Below are 22,162 nucleotides of genomic sequence, written 5' to 3'. Positions count from 1 at the left end.
ATATAAGAATAATGTATGGTATTTGAGTCTGTAGTGAACAGACAGACCAAAGCCATAGTCTGGATTTATGTAAAATAAAAAATTACACATGCCTCATTTCATAATTTCATTATGGTTTGCATATACTTGGACAATATGGACTGTAGCAAATTATCTCAGCACAAATGATGGCTGTACAAGGTAAAGAGCAGTCACAGAAAATGCTCAAGACAATTTTCTTTCAGAACTCTGGAGAGCAATACTGAACATTAAGATGCATGGTTGTGTCAATTCCTTATTTATCACATTACTAACTGCTTAATTGTCTTCAAAAGTTATTTTTAAATATAAAACTTACCCGCTGGTTATATAAAAGAGCTGAAGTCCCCTGACGCCAGGGCAGAAAATTCAAATCTCGCGCTATCGAAGATACGCCAGGTGTACCAACCGCACCCTAGCGGTAGAACAGGTGAAACCACACACCATCTCCAGTTCTCTCTGCCGTCATAGCTGGCTGACATATAGAAGTTCGCTCTCGTGTTTTACTCTCTTGGGAAGTTGTTTGGTGATGTACAGTACAACGTTCTTTTTTTAGTTTAAGCTATCGTTGATTATTTTCCCTTGTTTCTTACCTTGAAATCTTTTTGTTTGAGATTTTCTTTATTGATATTTCCCTTACTTTTTGCTCGTCGGTCTCTCACGTTAGCATTCAAAATGGCCGACTCCTCCCCTGCTCAGCGTAGGTGTGTTAGTGAAGGTTGTCGTTCTCGACTTCCTAAAGGATCTATTGATCCTCATACTATTTGTGTGAAATGTAGGGGTAAATTTTGTTCATTAGATGATAGGTGTAATGAGTGTCTTTCCTTAACTGATGATGATTTTGTTACTTTCGATCGTTATGTTAGGAGACTAGAGAGAGATAGAGTTAGGCGTAGTTCTTCCCGATCTGTGGATAGAGCCTTACCTAATGTACCTGTTCCTAATCCTATTCCTTCCCCTGTGGTGGTAGATCAGGAACCTACTATGAAAGACATGTTTACTGCTATTTTGTCTCTTGGTGAGAAAGTCGAGTCCTTAGCAGCCGATAGAAATAAAAATTTTTCCCGAGTTAAAGGTATTAAAAAACCGTGATTCTATCGGAACTGTGGAAAGTGTTTCAGTGTCTGATGTGCTACCGAAAAATCGTGACTCTCTCGGTGTTGTGACAAGTGTTGCTAATGTGTTTAGTGTTGCGGAGGGTGCGTCTGCACGATCTTGTCGTTCACCTAGCCTAAGACCTCTTCGAGCTCTCGAACCCATGGGAGAAGTAATGTCGAACGGCTTAAGGGAACGAGAAGCGTCATCAATCGTGCAGACGTCCCCTCGAACGTTCCTGTTGCCGTAGCTCAGGTCGTTCACCCTCATCGTAGGAAAGGTGAGGTTCATGCGTTATCCCCGTCTTCCGATGAAGGGTCGGGGAGTGAGATCTGGCGTCGCGCGTCAAGACCGCTTAAACGGACGCATGATGTTTCACAGCGTCGGGAATCGCCTGTGCGTCCAGGATGTAGTTCGTGGGGTTATTATTATTATTATTATTACTTACTAAGCTACAACCCTAGTTGGAAAAGCAGTATGCTATAAGCCCAGGGGCTCCAACAGGGAAAATAGCTCAGTGCGGAAAGGAAAAAAGGAAAACAAAATATTCTAAGAAGAGTAACAACAATAAATATCTCCTATATAAACTATAAAAACTTTAACAAAACAAGAATTAGAGAAATAAGATAGGAGAGTGTGCTCGAGTGTACCCTCAAGCAAGAGAACTCTAACCCAAGACAGTGAAAGGCCATGGTACAGAGGCTATGGCACTACCCAAGACTAGAGAACAGTGGTTTGATTTTGGAGTGTCCTTCTCCTAGAAGAGCTGCTTACCATAGCTAAAGAGTCTCTTCTACCCTTACCAAGAGGAAAGTGGCACTGAACAATTACACTGCAGTAACCCCTTGGGTGATGAAGAATTGTTTGGTAATCTGTGTTGTCAGGTGTATGAGGATAGAGAAGAATATGTAAAGAATATGCCAGACTATTCAGTGTATATGTAGGCAAAGGGAAAATGAACCGTAACCAGAGAGGAGGATCCAATGTAGTACTGTCTGGCCAGTCAAAAGACCCCATAACTCTCTAGCGGTAGTATCTCAACGGGTGGCTGGTGCCCTGGCCAACCTACTACCTCCACCGGAACGTTTCCGTTCTCCCATCGCTTGCACTCCGGCCAAACGTACAGATCACCGTGTTCGTGTGGATATGATTCCTTCCGATTCGGACCTTGTTACTATTCATGCACCCCCTCTTCCATCGGATTGGCTTTCTTCCCCCGAAATGCGTGGTGACGTTGGTGCGAATCTTCCTTTAAGGAGTTCTGTTGATCCGAAATGATCTGCGCATGTGTCTATGAAGGAACAACTCTCGTCGTTGATGGATTCTTATCAACCAGGTGTTGGCGTTATGTCTGGGCGTTCAATGTCAGACCAGTTATCGCACAGGCGTTCGATGGTCTTTGGTCCTGACGAGTTATCGCTTAGGTGGTCTCCCAGTCATAGTGTTCAACGCCAGGTTGATTTTGATGAGTCGCGTCAGAGAGTTTTGGTTGACCAGTTTTCGTATTCTGGTCGCGGGGAAGAACATCGGCGTCGACAAGTGGACGAGACGCGTCAGCGATTTGAAGTAGTGGATCGTCCGCGTCAACAACTTTTGGACGCTTCGCGTCAAAACATTGATTCGCAGCGTCGACATCCTGACTACTTTGATCGTTCGCGTCAACAGTCTTCGGACTTTACGCGACCTCTCGGCGATCTTCGACAGTTACCTTCTGATTTCAAGCGTTCTTCTGTTCAACAGCAGTCTGATTCGAAGCGGTCTAGGCAGTTGTTGGTTGAAGAAGATCGTCTACTCGTCCGTGTTTCGCATCAATCTACTTCTACTTCTCCTCATCAGGTTGACGCTGATGTTGGCCTTGACAGACAGTCCCATCCAGACTTTGTTCCTTCGGTTCAGGCTGCAGCTGTTGCTGCACTGCCAGAAGACGAGCCTGAGGAAAAGTCGGATGAGGATGATCCTATTGAGGAAGTCTCTGAGAATGAGGAGGAGAAGCATTATCAGCATGCTGTGGATCTTCGCAAGTTTATGCTTATTCTGACTGGAATTTTCCCGGATCAATTTACCCCTGTGGCCCCTCGTTCTCCGCCTTCTGAATTCATCTTAGGTAAAGCTACCAAGGTTCCAGTTTACAGTACACCAAGATGGTTCTTTCTCGATCCTCTAAGCGGGCCTTGAAATTAATGGGTTCTTGGTTGGACTCCAAGAAATCTTTTGGCAAGACGGCCTTTGCCTTTCCTCCCGCTAGGTTAGCCTCTAAATCTAGTGTGTGGTACGAGATTGGTGAAGTGTTGGGCTTGAGTTTTCCTTCGTCTGCCCAAGGGGATTTTTCAAGTTTGGTAGATGCTTCTCGTCGTCTTGCCTTAAGGAAAACGAAGATTTGGTGGTCCATTCCAGAGTTCGACCATTTGCTTAAAGGTCTGTTCAGGGCCTTCGAAGTTTTTAATTTCTTGGACTGGGCTTTGGGGGCTTTGAGTAAGAGGGTCTCTGATATGACAGAAACGGACACTAGTGGTTTGGTTCATTTGATGTCCTGCTTGGACAAAGGTGTGAGGGATGGCTCCAACGAACTGGCTGCCTTGTTTACAGCTGGAATTCTCAAGAAAAGGGCCACGATGTGCTCTTTTCTCTCTGCAGGAGTGTCTCCCTACCAGAAAACGGGCCTTCTTTTCGCACCTTTGTCTAATACCTTATTTCCGCAGGAATTGGTAGGCGAGGTGGCTACTGCCCTCACGCAGAAGGCCACACATGACTTAGTTACTCATTCGACTAGGAAAGTTTTGCCTCCGTCATTCTCCTCTCGTAAACCTAAGAAATCTTCTTCTGCGTTTCGACCTCAGTCCTTTCGTGGGAAGTCCTCTGGAAGAGGCTCTTTTAAACCAGAAGGAAGGAAGCCTAGAGGCAGAGGGGGCAAGTCCGGCCGAGGTAAAGTCTGACTGCCCTTTCCTTCGGACAGCAGTGGGTGCCAGGTTGACTCACTTCTGGGAGGCTTGGGAGAGGAATGGAGCGGACCTCTGGACCGTCCAAGTGTTAAAGGAAGGCTACAAGATCCCCTTCCTGGCCAATCCTCCTTTAGTCACAGATCCAGTGGATCTTTCGCCCAAATACAGAGAGGGTCCCAAGAAGCAAGCCATGCTTCTGCAGACGTCTCTTTTATTAGAGAAGCAAGCAATAGAGGAAGTGCAGGATGTTACGTCTCCGGGGTTTTACAACCGCTTTTTTCTAGTACCCAAGAGTTCCGGGGGGTGGAGACCGGTTCTGGACGTAAGTGTGCTAAATGGTTACGTCCAGAACTCGACGTTCACTATGGAGACTCAGAAAGCAGTTCTGGCAGCTGTGAGGAAGGACGATTGGATGGTCTCTTTAGATCTTCAGGATGCCTATTTCCACCTTCCGATTCATCCCAGCTGCAGACGTTATCTGAGGTTCATGGACGGAAACAAGGTCTTCCAGTTCAGGGCTCTTTGTTTCGGACTCTGCACGGCTCCTCTATTGTTTACCAAGATCATGCTGAACGTGGCAAGCATGCTGCATTCGAGGGGAATCAGGGCCTCTCTGTATCTGGACGATTGGCTGATAAGAGCCTCCTCAGCCGATTGTTGTTTGAAGGACCTCAAGATGACTTTGGATCTCTCCAGAGAACTGGGTCTCCTGGTGAGCTCAGAAAAATCACAACTGATTCCATCCCAGGAGATTCTTTATTTGGGGATAGAGATTCACAGTCGGAGTTTTCGGGCTTTTCTGTCGTCGGTGAGAATCCAAACAGCCCTCCTAAAAGTCCAAACGTTCCTGAAGAGAGATCTTTGCTCCGTCAGAGATTGGATGAGCCTTCTGGGGACTCTCTCGTCGTTAGAGAAGTTCGTGACCCTGGGGAGGTTGTACTTGCGTCCTCTTCAGTTTCATCTCAACCGCCATTGGAAGAAAGGGGACAGCCTCGACAGGGATTGCATTCCCATCTCGGCTTCCATCAAGTCTCATCTTCAATGGTGGGACAACGAGCCCAGACTGAAAGAAGCCTTGTCTTTACTTCAGAGGAACCCAGACCTCGTGTTGTGTTCCGACGCCTCCAATTCGGGGTGGGGAGCCACTCTAGAGAAGCAGGAGCTTTCGGGGACTTGGACGGTGGAGCAAACCTCTCTCCACATCAATCAAAAGGAGCTTTTAGCTATTCATCTGGCTCTCATCGGCTTCGAAAAGCAGATCAGGGGCAAGGTGGTCCAAGTCAATGCGGACAGCACGACAGCTCTGGCCTATATTGTGAAGCAAGGCGGGACCCACTCTTGGCCTCTGTACGAGATTGCAAGACTGCTTCTCGTCTGGGCGGAGGAAAGGAAGGTGACTCTTTTGACGCGGTTCATCCAGGGGGTCAACAATGTGAGCGCAGACAGACTCAGCAGGAAAGGTCAGGTTCTCTCCACAGAATGGATTCTGCACCCGGACATCTGCAAGAGTCTGTGGCGGTTATGGGGTCGACCTCTCATGGATCTCTTTGCCACTGCGAAGACCAAACGGCTAGAGTGTTACTGCTCTCCGGTTCCAAACCCCAAAGCTTTGCACATAGACGCTTTTCCGATGAACTGGTCACACATAGAGGTTTATGCTTTCCCTCCGTTCAAGATCCTTTACAAAGTGATTCAGAAGTTCATTTCGCACGAGGAGACCAGAATGACACTGATAGCTCCGTTCTGGCCGTCAAGGAGCTGGTTTCCAGAGGCACTGGAATGGATGGTGGATGTTCCGAGAAGCCTTCCCATGAGACCCGATCTTCTCAGACAACCTCACTTGGCCCGAAATCATCAAAACCTCCGAGCTCTACGTCTGACTGCCTTCAGACTATCGAAAAACTCGCTAGAGCTAGAGGATTTTCGAAGAAGGCAGCCAAGGCAATTGCAAGGGCAAGAAGGTCTTCAACCATCAAGGTGTATCATTCCAAGTGGGAGTTGTTCAGGGAGTGGTGTAGGACTAACGCGATTTCCTCTTCCAGTACCTCGTTTTCCCAAATAGCAGATTTTTTCTTGGACCTTAAAGTTAAGCATAATTTCTAGTCATCTACTATTAAAGGTTACAGGAGTATGTTGGCGACGGTTTTTCAATATTAAACTTAGCCGGTGATTATATAAGCTGCAGCTCTGCTGCCCGACAGAAAAACTCTACGCTCGAAATCCGCCAGCGATCGCTATGCAGGTAGGGGGTGTACTTCAACAGCGCCATCTGTCGTGCAGGTACTCAGTACTCAATGTAAACACAGAACTCAATTTTCTCTCTGTCGTGCCACCGGCAAGACCTACTAAATTCGCTGTTGCTTACTGGATTGGTTTTCACATTTTTTGGTGAAGTACACATTTCTAGTTTTGAGCTTTCGCTTTGCAGACGTTATCTTCAATACATCCTTGCATTCTTTTATTGATTTTGGATTATTTGTTGACGACTTTGGATAGATTTTGAATTCCCCTTTGACTAATTCAAAATGGCTGACCCTTCTCAAGTCCCTAAGTTTAGGAAATGTAATGCTAGGGACTGTTCAAGGCGTCTTCCGAAGGCCTCTATCGATCCTCACACCGTTTGTTCCAATTGTCGGGATAAAACCTGTCAATTGGAAGATCGATGTGAGGAATGCGTTGGGCTTTCGGAATTCGATTTCATCGAATTCCAGAAATACACACGTAGGCTAGAGAGAGATAGAGTCAGGAGAAGTTCATCTCGCTCCGTTGAATTTTCCTCTCCTCATGCCCCACAACCTATTCCTTCCCCTGTAGTGGTTGCTCCTGATCCCCCTTCTAGCACTCGACAACCTTCGATGGCAGATATGATGCGTGCCATCCAGGCTCTGGGTGAGAGAGTCGAGTCATTGGCGAGTGACCGTAACCAACTCATGGCAGACGTCAAGGAGTTGAAGTGTAAGAGTGCAGTGGGTAGTGACAAAGGGAGTGGTAGTATTGTGGAAAGTGTTGTAGATAGTGTTGCGCTTGAGGGTTCGTCTGTTCGTGCCTGTCGTCCTCCCAGTCCGGGACCTCTTGCAAGCTCCCAAGCCCAGGGGAGAAGCAATGTCGTACGACCAAAGGGTTCGAGAGGCTTTAATCAGCGAACAGACGTTCCCTCCGTGGTTTCGGGCGTATCTAACCAAGATCGCCCCACCCACACGAAGACGAGAGAGCCCATTTATTCCTCGTCTGCGGAAGAGGTTTCTCGAAAGAAACCATGGACCAAGGTCTCGCGGCCTCTTAAGCGCAAGTCGGTCCCTTCCGAGCAAGTCCAACGGCCCAGTTGTAGCCACTGGGTCAGTTCGGACTCGCTGCAGTCTTCCGATGACTGCTCACCTCCTAAGAGAGGCAAAGCGGTACCGCATCAGGCAGTAACACCGTCTGTTGCCGCACCTGCTACTGTAGACCCTAAGTGGTCTTTGCTGCAGACCATGCAGTCACAGTTAACGTCATTGATGCAGGACTTTCGTGCGGAGAAGGTTGACGCTGCACCAACCGCTAGCCTACAACCACCCACGGTTGTGCGTCCAGTGGACGCTGAGGCTACCTTCTCCCGCACTCCAGCTGTGAGAGTCCCGCCACCCATGCGTTCCAGTGTACCCTGCCAGCCGCATGTTGACGTTCAGCGACGCACGGAACCTTCCGTTGACGTTCGCGAGTTACAACAACAACCTAAGTTGTTTTGTTTTGACGCGGTGCGTCAACCTCCGCAACCCAGTGTGGTTACCTCTACTCGCCCACAGCAGACTAGACAGTCTGGAGTAGACGCTTTGCGTCCCCGCGCTGCTATGGTTGCCAGTTCACAGACTGGGCAACAGTTCCATGACGTTGCGTCCGGTTCAGTCACGCGTGCACCCGTGCTGCCGGACTCAGCTGACCAGCCGATTCCTACTCCTTTGCCGCCTCCTCCTCAGTTTTCAGATGATGGACTCTCTGATGATGACGACGCTGCACACATTGACGACCCGCATACGGACATCGACGAACCCAAGACCACGCAACCCTCCTTGGACTTTAGGAAAGTTCTTGCACTGTTCAGGGAGATGTATCCTGATCAGTTTGTATCTGCGGCCCCACGCTCTCCTCCATCTGAGTTCGCTTTAGGCACGCAGTCATCCGCGCCTGCCTTTACGAAACTCGTCCTCGCCCGCTCGTCTAAGAAAGCTTTACGAGTGTTGGGAGAATGGATGCAGTCCAAAAAGAACCTTGGGAAGACAGCATTTACGTTTCCCCCTGCGAGACTCTCTTCCAGATCGAGCGTCTGGTATGCCACGGGAGAAGTTCTCGGCTTGGGAGTTCCTGCCTCTGCCCAGGGCGACTTCTCAAGTTTTGTAGACTCTCCCCGCAGTCTAGCCATGAGACGCTCTAAGATATGTTGGTCTCCTTCAGACTTAGACCATCTGTTGAAAGGAGTGTTCAGAGCCTTCGAGGTTTTTAACTTTTTGGATTGGTGTTCTGGAGCGTTGAGCAGGAAGATCTCCCCTTCTGACAAGGAAGCTTCCTTGCTCATTATGTCCTGCGTGGACAAGGCCATACGTGACGGATCCAGTGAGCTTGCGGCTTCGTTCGTTTCCGGGGTCCTCAAGAAACGGGAAAACCTTTGCTCGTTCCTGTCAGCTGGAGTAACACCGTGTCAGAGATCGGAACTTCTTTTTGCTCCTCTCTCAAAGTGCCTCTTCCCAGAGGAATTGATAAAGGAGATTGCTACCTCCTTGATTCAGAAGGACACCCATGACCTGGTTGCGTCCTCTGCCCGCAAAGCCACCCCTTTGCCTACCGTATCTAGACCCAGGATGGACACTCCAGCGTCCAGATTCATTCCGCCCTTTCGTGGCAGAGCCTCCAGCAGAGGAGGTGCTCGTGCCGAAGGGAGACGTGGGAAGAAGAAAGGTACCAAGTCCTTTAAAGGCAGAGTCTGACTGCCACCTTCTTCAGACAGCAGTGGGAGCCAGACTCAAGAACTTCTGGCAAATCTGGGAGAAAAGGGGCGCAGATGCGCAATCTGTGAAGTTGCTAAGAGAAGGGTACAAGATCCCGTTTGTCCGCAAACCCCCTCTAGCAACGTCTCCCATCGATCTCTCCCAGGTACAAAGAGGAAGACAAGAGGCTAGCCTTGAAGCAGGAGGTGTCTCTCTTGCTACAAAAGGGAGCGGTAGTCAAAGTCCGGGACCATCAATCCCCGGGCTTCTACAACCGTCTCTTCTTAGTGGTAAAGAAGACAGGAGGGTGGAGGCCGGTGTTAGACGTCAGTGCGCTGAATGTCTTTGTCACAAAGCAGACATGCGCCATGGAGACCACAAAGTCAGTTCTAGCAGCGGTCAGAAAGGAAGACTGGATGGTCTCTTTAGACCTAAGGGACGCATACTTTCACGTCCCCATCCACCCAGAAACCCAACCTTTTCTGAGATTCGTTTACGACAAGGTTGTCTACCAATTTCAAGCCCTGTGCTTTGGCCTAAGCACGGCTCCTCTTGTATTTACGAGGCTGATGAGGAATATTGCCAAATTCCTGCATTTAGCGGATATCAGAGCCTCCCTCTATTTGGACGACTGGCTTCTAAGAGCGTCTTCCAGTCGTCGCTGTCTGGAGAATCTAAAGTGGACTCTAGATCTGATCAAGGAATTGGGTCTCCTGGTCAATATGAAAAAGTCCCAACTGGTCCCATCCCAAACTATAGTGTACTTAGGGATGGAGATTCACAGTCAAGCTTTTCGGGCTCTTCCGTCGGCCCCCAGAACAAGTCAAGCCCAGGTATGCATCCAGAACATGCTAAAGAAGAAACGATGTTCAGTCAGACAGTGGATGAGTCTGATAGGGACGCTATCATCCCTGGAACAGTTCGTTTCGTTAGGGAGACTACACCTCCGTCCCCTTCAATTTCATCTAGCTGTTTACTGGAAAAAGGACAAGACGCTAGAAGCGGTCTCGATTCCCATTTCCGAGAAGATGAAGTCAACACTGACTTGGTGGAAGGACAGTATCAACCTCAGAGAGGGTCTGCCCCTGGCTGTTCAGACCCCCAACCACGTTCTCTTCTCGGACGCATCGGACACGGGCTGGGGTGCGACACTAGACGGTCGGGAATGCTCGGGAACGTGGAACCCGAATCAAAGAACGTTACATATCAACTGCAAGGAGCTACTGGCAGTTCATCTGGCCTTGAAAAGCTTCGTCCCTCCTTCAAGGCAAAGTGGTGGAGGTGAACTCGGACAACACCACGGCCTTGGCGTACATCTCCAAGCAAGGAGGGACCCATTCTATGACGTTGTACGAGATCGCAAGGGACCTCCTCACCTGGTCAAGAGATCTAAACCTTTCTCTAGTAACGAGGTTCATACAAGGCAATATGAATGTCATGGCCGATTGCCTCAGTCAGAAGGGTCAAATCATCCCAACAGAATGGACCCTACACAAGGATGTGTGCAAGAGACTATGGGCCACATGGGGCCAACCTACCATAGATCTCTTCGCAACCTCGATGACCAAGAGGCTCCCAATATATTGCTCACCGATCCCGGACCCAGCAGCAGTTCATATAGATGCCTTTCTACTGGATTGGTCCCATCTAGACCTTTATGCATTCCCCCCGTTCAAGATTGTCAACAAGGTACTGCAGAAGTTCGCCTCTCACGAAGGGACAAGGTTGACGTTGGTTGCTCCCCTCTGGCCCGCGAGAGAATGGTTCACCGAGGTACTTCAATGGCTGGTGGACGTTCCCAGAACTCTTCCTCTAAGAGTGGACCTTCTACGTCAGCCACACGTAAAGAAGGTCCACCCAGACCTCCACGCTCTTCGTCTGACTGCCTTCAGACTATCGAAAGACTCTCTAGAGCTAGAGGCTTTTCGAAGGAGGCAGCCAGGGCGATTGCTAGAGCTAGGAGGACATCCACTCTTAGAGTCTACCAGTCGAAGTGGGAAGTCTTCCGAAATTGGTGCAAGTCAGTATCAGTATCCTCGACCAGTACCTCTGTAACCCAAATAGCTGACTTCCTATTATACCTGAGGAAAGAAAGATCCCTTTCAGCTCCCACTATCAAAGGTTACAGAAGCATGTTGGCAACAGTCTTCCGTCACAGAGGCTTAGATCTTTCCAACAACAAAGATCTACAGGACCTCCTTAAGTCTTTTGAGACCACGAAGGAGCGTCGTTTGGCTACACCTGGTTGGAATTTAGACGTGGTACTAAGATTCCTGATGTCAGAAAGGTTCGAGCCACTACAATCAGCCTCCTTTAAAGATCTCACTTTAAAGACTTTTCCTGGTTTGCTTAGCCACAGCTAAAAGAGTCAGTGAGATTCACGCCTTCAGCAGGAACATCGGATTTTCATCTGAAACGGCTACATGTTCTTTACAGCTTGGTTTTCTAGCCAAAAACGAGCTACCTTCTCGCCCTTGGCCGAAATCGTTCGATATTCCAAGCCTTTCAAATATGGTTGGAAATGAACTAGAAAGAGTCTTATGCCCTGTTAGAGCTCTTAAGTTCTATTTAAGACGAACTAAATCTTTACGAGGACAGTCAGAAGCTTTATGGTGTGCTATTAAGAAACCTTCTTTACCTATGTCAAAGAATGCAGTTTCCTATTATATCAGACTGTTGATACGAGAAGCTCATTCCCATCTGAATGAAGAAGACCATGCTGTGCTGAAGGTAAAGACACATGAAGTTAGAGCTGTCGCTACTTCAGTGGCTTTTAAACAAAATAGATCTCTGCAGAGTATAATGGACGCAACCTATTGGAGAAGCAAGTCAGTGTTCGCGTCTTTTTATCTTAAAGATGTCCAGTCTCTTTACGAGAACTGCTACACCCTGGGACCATTCGTAGCAGCGAGTGCAGTAGTGGGTGAGGGCTCAACCACTACATTCCCCTAATTCCATAACCTTTTTAATCTTTCTCTTGAAATGTTTTTTATTGTTGTTTTTGGGTTGTCCGGAAGGCTAAGAAGCCTTTCGCATCCTGGTTGATTTGGCGGGTGGTCAAATTCTTTTCTTGAGAAGCGCCTAGATTAGAGGTTTTGATGAGGTCCTGTAGTATGGGTTGCAACCCTTGATACTTGAGCTCCTAGGAGTCGCTCAGCATCCTAAGAGGATCGCGAGGCTCAGTAAGGAAGACGTACTTAAAAAAGGCAGAGTAATTGTTCAAGTCGACTTCCTTACCAGGTACTTATTTATTTTATGTTTGTTATTTTGAATAACTGCTAAAATGAAATACGAAATCCTTAGCTCATAATAATGTAAACAATTAATGCTGGTCTCTACCCACCCCCCTGGGTGTGAATCAGCTTATATAATCACTGGCTAAGTTTAATATTGAAAAATGTTATTTTTATAAAATAAATTTTTGAATATACTTACCCAGTGATTATATATTAAAGGACCCTCCCTTCCTCCCCAATAGAGACCCAGTGGACCGAGGAGAAAATTGAGTTCTGTGTTTACATTGAGTACTGAGTACCTGCACGACAGATGGCGCTGTTGAAGTACTCCCCCTACCTGCATAGCGATCGCTGGCGGATTTCGAGCGTAGAGTTTTTCTGTCGGGCAGCAGAGCTGCAGCTTATATAATCACCGGGTAAGTATATTCAAAAATTTATTTTATTATAAAAATATCATTTTTCGACACGAACCTAGACCTTTCTAATAATAAAGATCTACGAGATTTACTTAGGTCTTTTGATACGACCAAGAAGATTCAAATAGCTCCCATCGCCTGGAATTTGGATGTTGTCCTTAAATCTCTCATGAGTGACAGATTTGAGCCTTTACACTCGGCTTCATTTAAGGACTTAACCTTGAAAACCCTTTTTCTGGTTACCCTCGCCACTGCGAAAAGAGTTAGTGAAGTACACGCTTTAAGCAGGAACATTGGTTTTCGGAATGGGAAAGCCATTTGTTCTTTGCAACTGGGGTTCCTGGCCAAGAACGAAAACCCTTCTCGGCCATGGCCCAAATCCTTCGAGATTTCTAACCTTTCTGATTTGGCTGGCGGTGAATTGGAAAGGGTTCTCTGTCCAGTTAGAGCGCTATGGCTTTATGTGGACAGGACTAACAATCTGAGAGGTAACTCAGATGCTCTGTGGTGTGCAGTCCGGAAACCCTCGATGCCCATGTCTAAGAATGCCTTGTCTTTTTTCGTTAGATTGTTGATTCGAGAAGCTCATGCTCAGTGTGATGAGTCGGATCAGAGGCTCCTCAAAGTCAAGACACATGAAGTCAGAGCGGTAGCGACTTCAGTGGCCTTTAAACAGAACCGTTCTCTGCAAAGTCTGATGGATACAACATTTTGGAGAAGTAAGTCTGTTTTTGCATCCCATTATTTGAAGAATGTTCAGACTCGCTATGAGGACTTTTTTTACGTTGGGTCCTTTTATAGCGGCAAATGCGATAGTAGGTGAATGATCTACCACTACGTTCCCTTTTTTCCTAATACCCCTTTTCTATCTCTTGGAACTCGTTTGTTATGGTTGTCTGTGGAGATTGGGCGTCAGTCTTCCGCAATCTTTGATTTGGTTAGGTGGTCAATTTGTTCCTTGAGTGCACCCGGAACAAGGGTATTGGTTGAGGTTCTGTCATGTTATAGGTGGTTGTACCGTTTGACAGCTCCTAGAGATTTTCAGCCCGAGTGGATTACTGGATCTCTTAAGGATAGCGGACGAAATGAGGCAGAGTATCATTGCTGTCAGCTTCCTTATCAGGTGAGAACCGCTGAAGTTTATTGTATGTAACCCTTAAGTAAATTTTCTATATGTAGCTGTCTCTGACCCGCCACCAAGGGGTGTCAATCAGCTCTTTTATATAACCAGCGGGTAAGTTTTATATTTAAAAATGATATTTTCATAATAAAATAAATTTTTGAATATACTTACCCGCTGGTTATATAAATTTAACACCCACCCTCCTCCCCTCTAGAGACTACCTATGGTATGGCTATGAGGCATGGAAGAACTGGAGATGGTGTGTGGTTTCACCTGTTCTACCGCTAGGGTGCGGTTGGTACACCTGGCGTATCTTCGATAGCGCGAGATTTGAATTTTCTGCCCTGGCGTCAGGGGACTTCAGCTCTTTTATATAACCAGCGGGTAAGTATATTCAAAAATTTATTTTATTATGAAAATATCATTTTACTGTACCCGTATACTGAGGCACACAATCTTTTAATAAAGCATGAAAAATATCAATTATGGAAGATTCTACAGACATTCATATCAGGAAGTGTATTGAGGAAATTACTGTGATCTGTTATTTGTCTTTCAAATAATTTATTGAACCATTCAGTCTAAAGGAGGAGTTGCTGTTATCACCTGACTTTTTTCTTACTTTTGTCTTTACTAGATTTTATTAACTAATTACCTTAATGTTATCTCATGAAAGATTAAAGTACAGTTCAGTAAATATAATTAATAAAGGAGATTTCTTTGTGAATATGGTTGCTGACATAAGTGCTATAGTATTTAGTTTAGTGAATATTTCTTGAATTATAGATTATATAATTTCCTATGAATAATGTATTTTAAGGTGTGTACGATACTTGTGGAGCCCTGGCATATTGCATTTATTTGAGTCTCTTCATGTACCTGCCATTGCAAAGTCTGATATATCATAGTCTCCCACCGGCCTCGTCTCTCATTATCCTATGCGAACAGGTGAGGGGATGGATTTAAAAAAAAATTTTTTCATTGATTTTACTTCTCTATTTTATATGACTGTAAGTAAATTTAACTTTTTTTATCCTTCAATTTCAGCATATTGTAAGTGTTGTTATTTTGTTATCGTTTTATCTTGAATGTCAACTTTGCTTTTTTAGCCATACCTGTGAATACAGTACTGTACTAATTACTAAGTAAAAAGACACTGGCAACTCTTTGACCTCCACTAAATTAAAACATTTAATGAGTTTCGGATGTGTTAAAAATAAATCCTGAAATTCGGATGTGTTAAAAATAAATCCTGTCGTTCATTTCATGGAAGTCTTGAACTCTTACAGAATTTAACTCATTCGTCATTTCGTGAATGTTTTGAATCATTACAGAATTTAACTCATTCATCATTTCATGAATGTTTTGAATCATTACAGAATTTAACTCATCATTTCATGAATCATTACAGAATTTAACTCATTCATCATTTCATGAATATTTTGAATTATTACAGAATTTAACTCATTCATCATTTCATGAAAGTCTTGAACCCTTACAGAATTTAACTCATTCATCATTTCATGAATGTTTTGAATCCTTACAGAATTTCTCATTCATCATTTCATGAATGTTTTGAATCATTACAGAATTTAACTCATTCATCATATCATGAATATTTTGAATCATTACAGAATTTAATTCATTCATCATTTCATGAAAGTCTTGAACTCTTACAGAATTTAACTCATTTATCATTTCACGAATGTTTTGAATCATTACAGAAGTTAACTCATTCATCATTTCATGAATGTTTTGAATCATTACAGAATTTAATCATTCATCATATCATGAATATTTTGAATCATTACAGAATTTAATTCATTCATCATTTCATGAAAGTCTTGAACTCTTACAGAATTTAACTCATTTATCATTTCACGAATGTTTTGAATCATTACAGAAGTTAACTCATTCATCATTTCATGAATGTTTTGAATCATTACAGAATTTAACTCATTCATCATTTCATGAATATTTTGAATTATTACAGAATTTAACTCATTCATCATTTCATGAATATTTTGAATTATTACAGAATTTAACTCATTCATCATTTCATGAAAGTCTTGAACCCTTACAGAATTTAACTCATTCATCATTTCATGAATGTTTTGAATCATTAAAGAATTTAACTCATTCATCATTTCATGAATGTTTTGAATCATTACAGAATTTAACTCATTCATCATATCATGAATATTTTGAATCATTACAGAATTTAACTCATTCATCATTTCATGAAAGTCTTGAACTCTTACAGAATTTAACTCATTTATCATTTCATAAATGTTTTGAATCATTACAGAATTTAACTCATTCATCATTTCATGAATGTTTTGAATCATTACAGAATTTAATCATTCATCATATCATGAATATTTTGAATCATTACAGAATTTAATTCATTCATCATTTCATGAAAGTCTTGAACTCTTACAGAATTTAACTCATTTATCATTTCATAAATGTTTTGAATCATTATAGAATTTAACTCATTCATCATTTCATGAATATTTTGAATCATTACAGAATTTAACTCATTCATCTTTTCATGAAAGTCTTGAACCCTTACAGAATTTAACTCATTCATGATTTCATGAATGTTTTGAATCCTTACAGAATTTAACTCATTCATTATTTCAAGAGTCTTGAACCCTTACAAAATTTGTACTGTAGTTAGCCTTTGGGGCTCTTAGTAATTAAAGTTGGTTGTTAGGCCCTACAGCTTTACAATGCTAATTTGTTACATTAGACTTATATAATACTTTAATTTTTCTGTTGAATTCTTCCAACTTGGGACAATTTCTATAAGATACAGTACACCTCTGTGACATTCATCAGGGGTTAACTACTATATAGTAACCATTGGAGACTGCCATTTTATTATAACTAAAGGATCTTCTGTCTTCCAGGTGAGATTTTTCATGAAGACATGGGCATTTGTAAGGAGTAATCTCTCTCGAGCCATCAGATATAAGAAAGATGACGATGAACCGACGAAGATATTATTTCCAGACTTTTCTCACTATCTGTATTTTCTGTTTGCCCCAACGCTTATATACCGAGACGAATATCCACGGTAAGTAAATAATATTTTAATTCTTTTATGTTACCCACATTTTGAACTGCAGTGTTCACTAATCTATTGATCCATTGGTGGTCGATATACAGTATGCTGTAAATACGCTCGACTTCAATAAATATGATATTTGTACAAAGAATTCAAAACATTGCATGATTTTACCAGATATTTAAGGGCTATTCATGAAAAGAGTTTTCTTCTAAAAAATATTATAGTGAAGTATTGAAGTAAAATATGTATATTGTAATATACAGTAGCTTTAAAATCTTTGCTGATTGAGTGATGATTATTCCTCACAAAAATTAAGTAACATTAAAATTTTTATAAAATAAATAGAGATAAAAGACAACTAGGTTATTACATGGATTAAATGTGTGGCAATAAATGTCAAAAATTTAATCTAAATTATATCCTGCACTCTAAAATCTGGAGTCGAGATATTAGCCTCTTCTCACTGGAATAGAGTAGTTATGAAAAGGCAAAGCTTTTCATGCTGTTTATATTTTATTGTTTGTTAGTCAATTTTTCTTTCCATTCACTGATCCTCACATTAAATTTAGTAACTGATATACTTTAATTTACCACAAATCGTTTCTTTGGACATTATCCATACCTGCACGGTTTATGATACAGTAATATTTAGATTTTTACCTTTGATAGTTGTTAATTCTTCAGTTAGATTACTGATTAATGGTTAGAGTCAGACAGTTTGAGGGTGGATTCTCCTGTAAGTATTGCTTGTATTTTTGCCTACACATCCTGCTAATAGTCTGTCATATTACTTGCATATTTAAGTCTTTCATGATGTAGCATAAAACACATTTAAGACTACTGCATTACTCCTTACTCTCGTGAGTAGCTGCCGAAAGTGCCTAGTGGCCATTTGCCAATGTGGTAAAGGTATAAGGTACTCATAAGACACTCTTAAATAAAACCAATGCTGTATATTTTTTAATTATATTGTAGCCTGTGTAATATAGCCTTCTACTGTGTTGAGCTACAGCTTGAGAATATACTAAAGGACGCTTTTGTCTTATTAGCTCTTCATTTTTAAAGTTTTGTTGGGCAGAGTTAATAGAAGGGCTATGGATTGGCTGGTTTATCAAGAGGGTGCTTTTTGCTTATCCTTTTCCTTCTTCATCTGTGATCTCCATCACTACTGTCCTTCTCTGTATAAAGTATAGTTATTTTTCAATATTAATCTTACCCGATAATCATGTAGCTGTCAACTCCGTTGCCCGACAGAATTCTACGGACGGGATACGCCAGCGATCGCTATACAAGAGGGGGGTGCACTCACCAGCGCCATCTGTGGCCAGGTACTGCAGTACTTCTTGTCAACACCACCTCAATTTTTCCTCTGTCGTGCTTCCGGCAAGACCTACATGGATACGCTTATGATTTTGGAGTCTTTGTTCACGGTTTTGGTGAAGTATTGCTCTGAGATTTCAGCTTTCGCTATACAGGAAGCTTTTCCCTTAGCTTAGATAGCTTTTGGATTGATTTTAATTAATGGTATAACGATCTTTGCTTTAATTTGGAAACCCCCCTTGACTGTTCTCTGATTCAAGATGTCCGACCATTCTCAAGCTCCTACCCAAAGACGATGTAGTGTTAGGACTTGTATTAGGCGTCTTCCGAAGGCCTCGGTTGATCCTCACACCGTTTGTTCCGACTGTAGGGGAAAATCCTGTCAGTTGGAAGATCGATGTGAGGAATGTGCCGGGCTTTCGGAATTTGATTTTATTCAATTCCTCAAGTATACGACTAAGTTAGAGAGGGAGAGAGTTAGGAGGAGTTCTGCTCGCTCTTTGCTTTATTCCTCCCCCCATGATCCTCAACCTTTTCCTCCCCCTGTAGTGGCTACCCCCGAACCTATTATTAGTGCTCAGCCTGATATGTCGGATGTTTTACGTGCCATTCAGGCTTTAGGTGATAAGGTGGAGTCGGTAGTGAGTGACCACAAGTTTCTCTTGGCAGATGTCAAGGAGCTTAAAGTGAAAAGTGCAGTGGGAAGTGGTAGTGCCAGTGCTGTGCCTAGTGTCAGTGTCAGTGTTGCGCATGAGGATACTTCTGTGCGTGCCAGTCGTCCTCCCAGTCCGGGACCTCTTGCAAGCTCCCAAGCCCAGGGGAGAAGCAATGTCGAAGGGCAAAAGGGTTCGGCAGGCCTTGATCGGCGCACAGTAGTATCCTCAGTGGTTGCGGGCGTATCTTATAGAGATCGTCACTTCCACTCTCAGACGATTGAGCCCTTAATTTCCTCGTCTGCAGAAGATGTTTCCGGGAGGAAACGCTGGACCCAGGTCTCAAGGCCTCTTAAGCGTAAGGTCCAGACCGCGCGAGTCCAACAGCCCAGGTGTAGCCACTGGGCTAGTTCGGACTCGCCGCAGTCATCGGATGGCTGCACGCCTCCTAAGAGAGGTAAAGCGATGCCTCAACAGACCTCAACTTCTGTTAAAGCTATGCCTCAACAGACCTCAACTTCTGTTGATCCCAAGTTGGCTATGCTGCAGACTATGCAGTCGCAGCTTGCGGTGTTGATGCAGGAGTTTCAGGCAGAGAAGGTTAACACACCTCCTCCTGCGAGCGCTCCTCCACCTCTGCGCAGTCCAGCCTGCCAGACGTATGATGTTGAGGTTCCTCAAGCTACCTCCATGCGTGAGCTGCCGCATTGGGAGTTGCCAGATACCAGCGCTGTGCAGCAACCTCCACTTTCCTTGAGGCAGGAGCCTCTTGCCACGCGGCAACCTCCTCAACACTTGGGGCAGGAGCCTTATGCTTTGCAGCAACCTCCTCTACCCTTGAGGCAGGAGCCTCATGCGTTGCAACCATCCTCGAGGCAGCAACCTCTTGCGGTGCGACAACCTCCACCATCCTTGAGGCAGCAACCTCAACTCTTGCGGCAGCCACCTCCACTTTCCTCGAGGCGAGAACCTCAACTCTCGAGGCAAGCACCTCAACTCTTGAGGCTAGAACCTCAACTCGTGAGACAAGAGCCTCTATCTGCTAAGCCACCTCAACCCTTGAGGCAAGCGCAACTCTTGAGGCAGGAACCTCATGCTATGAGACAGCCACCTCAACGCATGCAGCAACCACATTCCTCTCAGCTTGAGCCGCTTCCCATTCAACTTGAACCGCAGACTATGCAGCATGAGCCTCATGCTTTACAGCATTCGCCTCTCACCACGCTTGCTCCTCAGACCCCCGCAGCTCCTTCATCCCAGCCTCATGACTTTGTCATTACCAGCCCTCATCCTCTTCAGCAGAGACTTGAGGATGAATCCGCAAGTGCGCATGCACCCGCTCTTCAGGATTCAGCCATTCAGCATACCGCTTTATCGTTACCTCTCGCTTCTCAACCCTCAGGTGATGAGGTTTCTGAGGATGAAGCTGCTCACCTGGATGATCCTTCATCTGATGTGGAGGAACCCATAGCTGTTCAGACCCCCAATCTTCATCTCTATTCGGACGCATCAGACTCGGGCTGGGGCGCGACCTTGGACGGACAGGAATGCTCGGGAACATGGAACAAGGAACAGGAAACGCTTCACATCAATTGCAAGGAGTTGTTGGCAGTACATCTGGCCTTAATGAACTTCAAGTCCCTCCTGCTAAACAAGGTGGTGGAGGTGAACTCCGACAACACCACAGCCTTGGCGTACATCTTCAAGCAGGGAGGGACTCATTCGAGGAAGCTGTACGAGATAGCAAGGGACCTCCTCATTTGGTCAAGAAGTCGAAACCTCACGCTGGTAACGAGATTCATTCAAGGCAATATGAATGTCTCGGCAGATCGCCTCAGCAGGAAGGGTCAAGTCATCCCCACAGAATGGACCCTTCACAAGAACGTGTGCAACAGGCTTTGGGCCTTGTGGGGTCAGCCAACGATAGATCTGTTCGCTACCTCGATGACCAAGAGGCTCCTATTGTACTGTTCCCCAATCCCAGACCCGGCAGCAGTTCACGTGGATGCTTTTCTGCTGGATTGGTCCCACCTCGATCTATATGCATTCCCGCCGTTCAAGATCATCAACAGAGTTATTCAGAAGTTCGTCTCTCACGAAGGGACACGGCTGACGTTGGTTGCTCCCCTTTGGCCTGCAAGAGAATGGTTCACAGAGGTACTGCAATGGCTGGTCGATGTTCCCAGGACTCTCCCTCTAAGAGTGGACCTTCTACGTCAACCTCACGTAAAGAAGGTACACCCAAGCCTCCACGCTCTTCGTCTGACTGCCTTCAGACTATCGAAAGACTCTCTAGAGCTAGAGGCTTTTCGAAGGAGGCAGCCAGAGCGATTGCCAGAGCAAGGAGGATATCCACTCGCAGAGTCTATCAATCCAAGTGGGAAGTCTTCAGAAGCTGGTGCAGAGCCAATGCAGTTTCCTCTACCAGTACCTCTGTAACCCAAGTTGCTGACTTCCTGTTGCATCTTAGGAATGTTAGATCTCTTTCGGCTCCTACGATCAAAGGGTACAGAAGTATGTTGGCAACAGTTTTCCGCCACAGAGGCTTGGATCTTTCCTCCAACAAAGATCTACAGGACATCCTTAAGTCTTTCGAGACCTCTAAAGAACGTCGCTTGTCCACTCCAGGCTGGAATCTAGACGTAGTCTTAAGGTTCCTTATGTCTCCTAGATTTGAACCTCTCCAGTCAGCCTCTTTCAAAGACCTTACTCTCAAAACTCTTTTCCTCGTCTGCCTTGCAACAGCCAAAAGAGTTAGTGAGGTTCACGCCTTCAGCAGGAACATAGGATTCACATCCGAAACAGCTACATGTTCCTTACAGCTCGGGTTTTTGGCAAAAAATGAACTTCCTTCACGTCCTTGGCCTAGATCGTTCGAAATTCCTAGCCTTTCCAACATGGTGGGTAACGAGCTAGAGAGAGTTCTTTGCCCTGTCAGAGCTCTAAAGTACTATCTTAAAAGGTCAAAACCTATACGAGGACAATCAGAGGCCTTATGGTGTGCCATTAAGAAACCTTCGATGCCTATGTCCAAGAACGCAGTTTCGTATTACATAAGGCTTCTGATTAGAGAAGCTCATTCTCACATGAAGGATGAAGACCTTGCTTTGCTGAAGGTAAGGACACACGAAGTGAGAGCTGTGGCTACTTCGATGGCCTTCAAACAGAACCGTTCTCTGCAGAGTATTATGGATGCAACCTATTGGAGGAGCAAGTCAGTGTTTGCATCATTCTATCTCAAAGATGTCCAGTCTCTTTACGAGAACTGCTACACCCTGGGACCATTCGTAGCAGCGAGTGCAGTAGTAGGTGAGGGCTCAGCCACTAC

The 22,162-nt window shown here is 44.8% G+C and overlaps 1 protein-coding gene across 2 annotated transcripts in view; it reads left to right on the top strand.

Annotated features, from left to right (window-relative positions):
- The window catches only part of LOC137625829 (sterol O-acyltransferase 1), an 88,177-nt gene that overhangs the window by 49,501 nt on the left and 16,514 nt on the right, over positions 1-22,162 (top strand). For both annotated transcript variants that reach the window (XM_068356716.1, XM_068356717.1), the window contains 2 exons: positions 14,606-14,733; positions 16,701-16,867. In XM_068356716.1, the coding sequence (XP_068212817.1) occupies positions 14,606-14,733; positions 16,701-16,867 (295 nt within the window). The remainder of the gene's footprint in view (positions 1-14,605; positions 14,734-16,700; positions 16,868-22,162) is intronic.

The sequence above is a fragment of the Palaemon carinicauda genome, chromosome 33, assembly GCF_036898095.1.
Source record: "Palaemon carinicauda isolate YSFRI2023 chromosome 33, ASM3689809v2, whole genome shotgun sequence".
Taxonomy (NCBI): Eukaryota; Metazoa; Arthropoda; class Malacostraca; order Decapoda; family Palaemonidae; genus Palaemon; species Palaemon carinicauda.
Note: the sequence above shows the minus strand (reverse complement) of the source record. Positions and strands in the feature narration are given on the sequence as shown.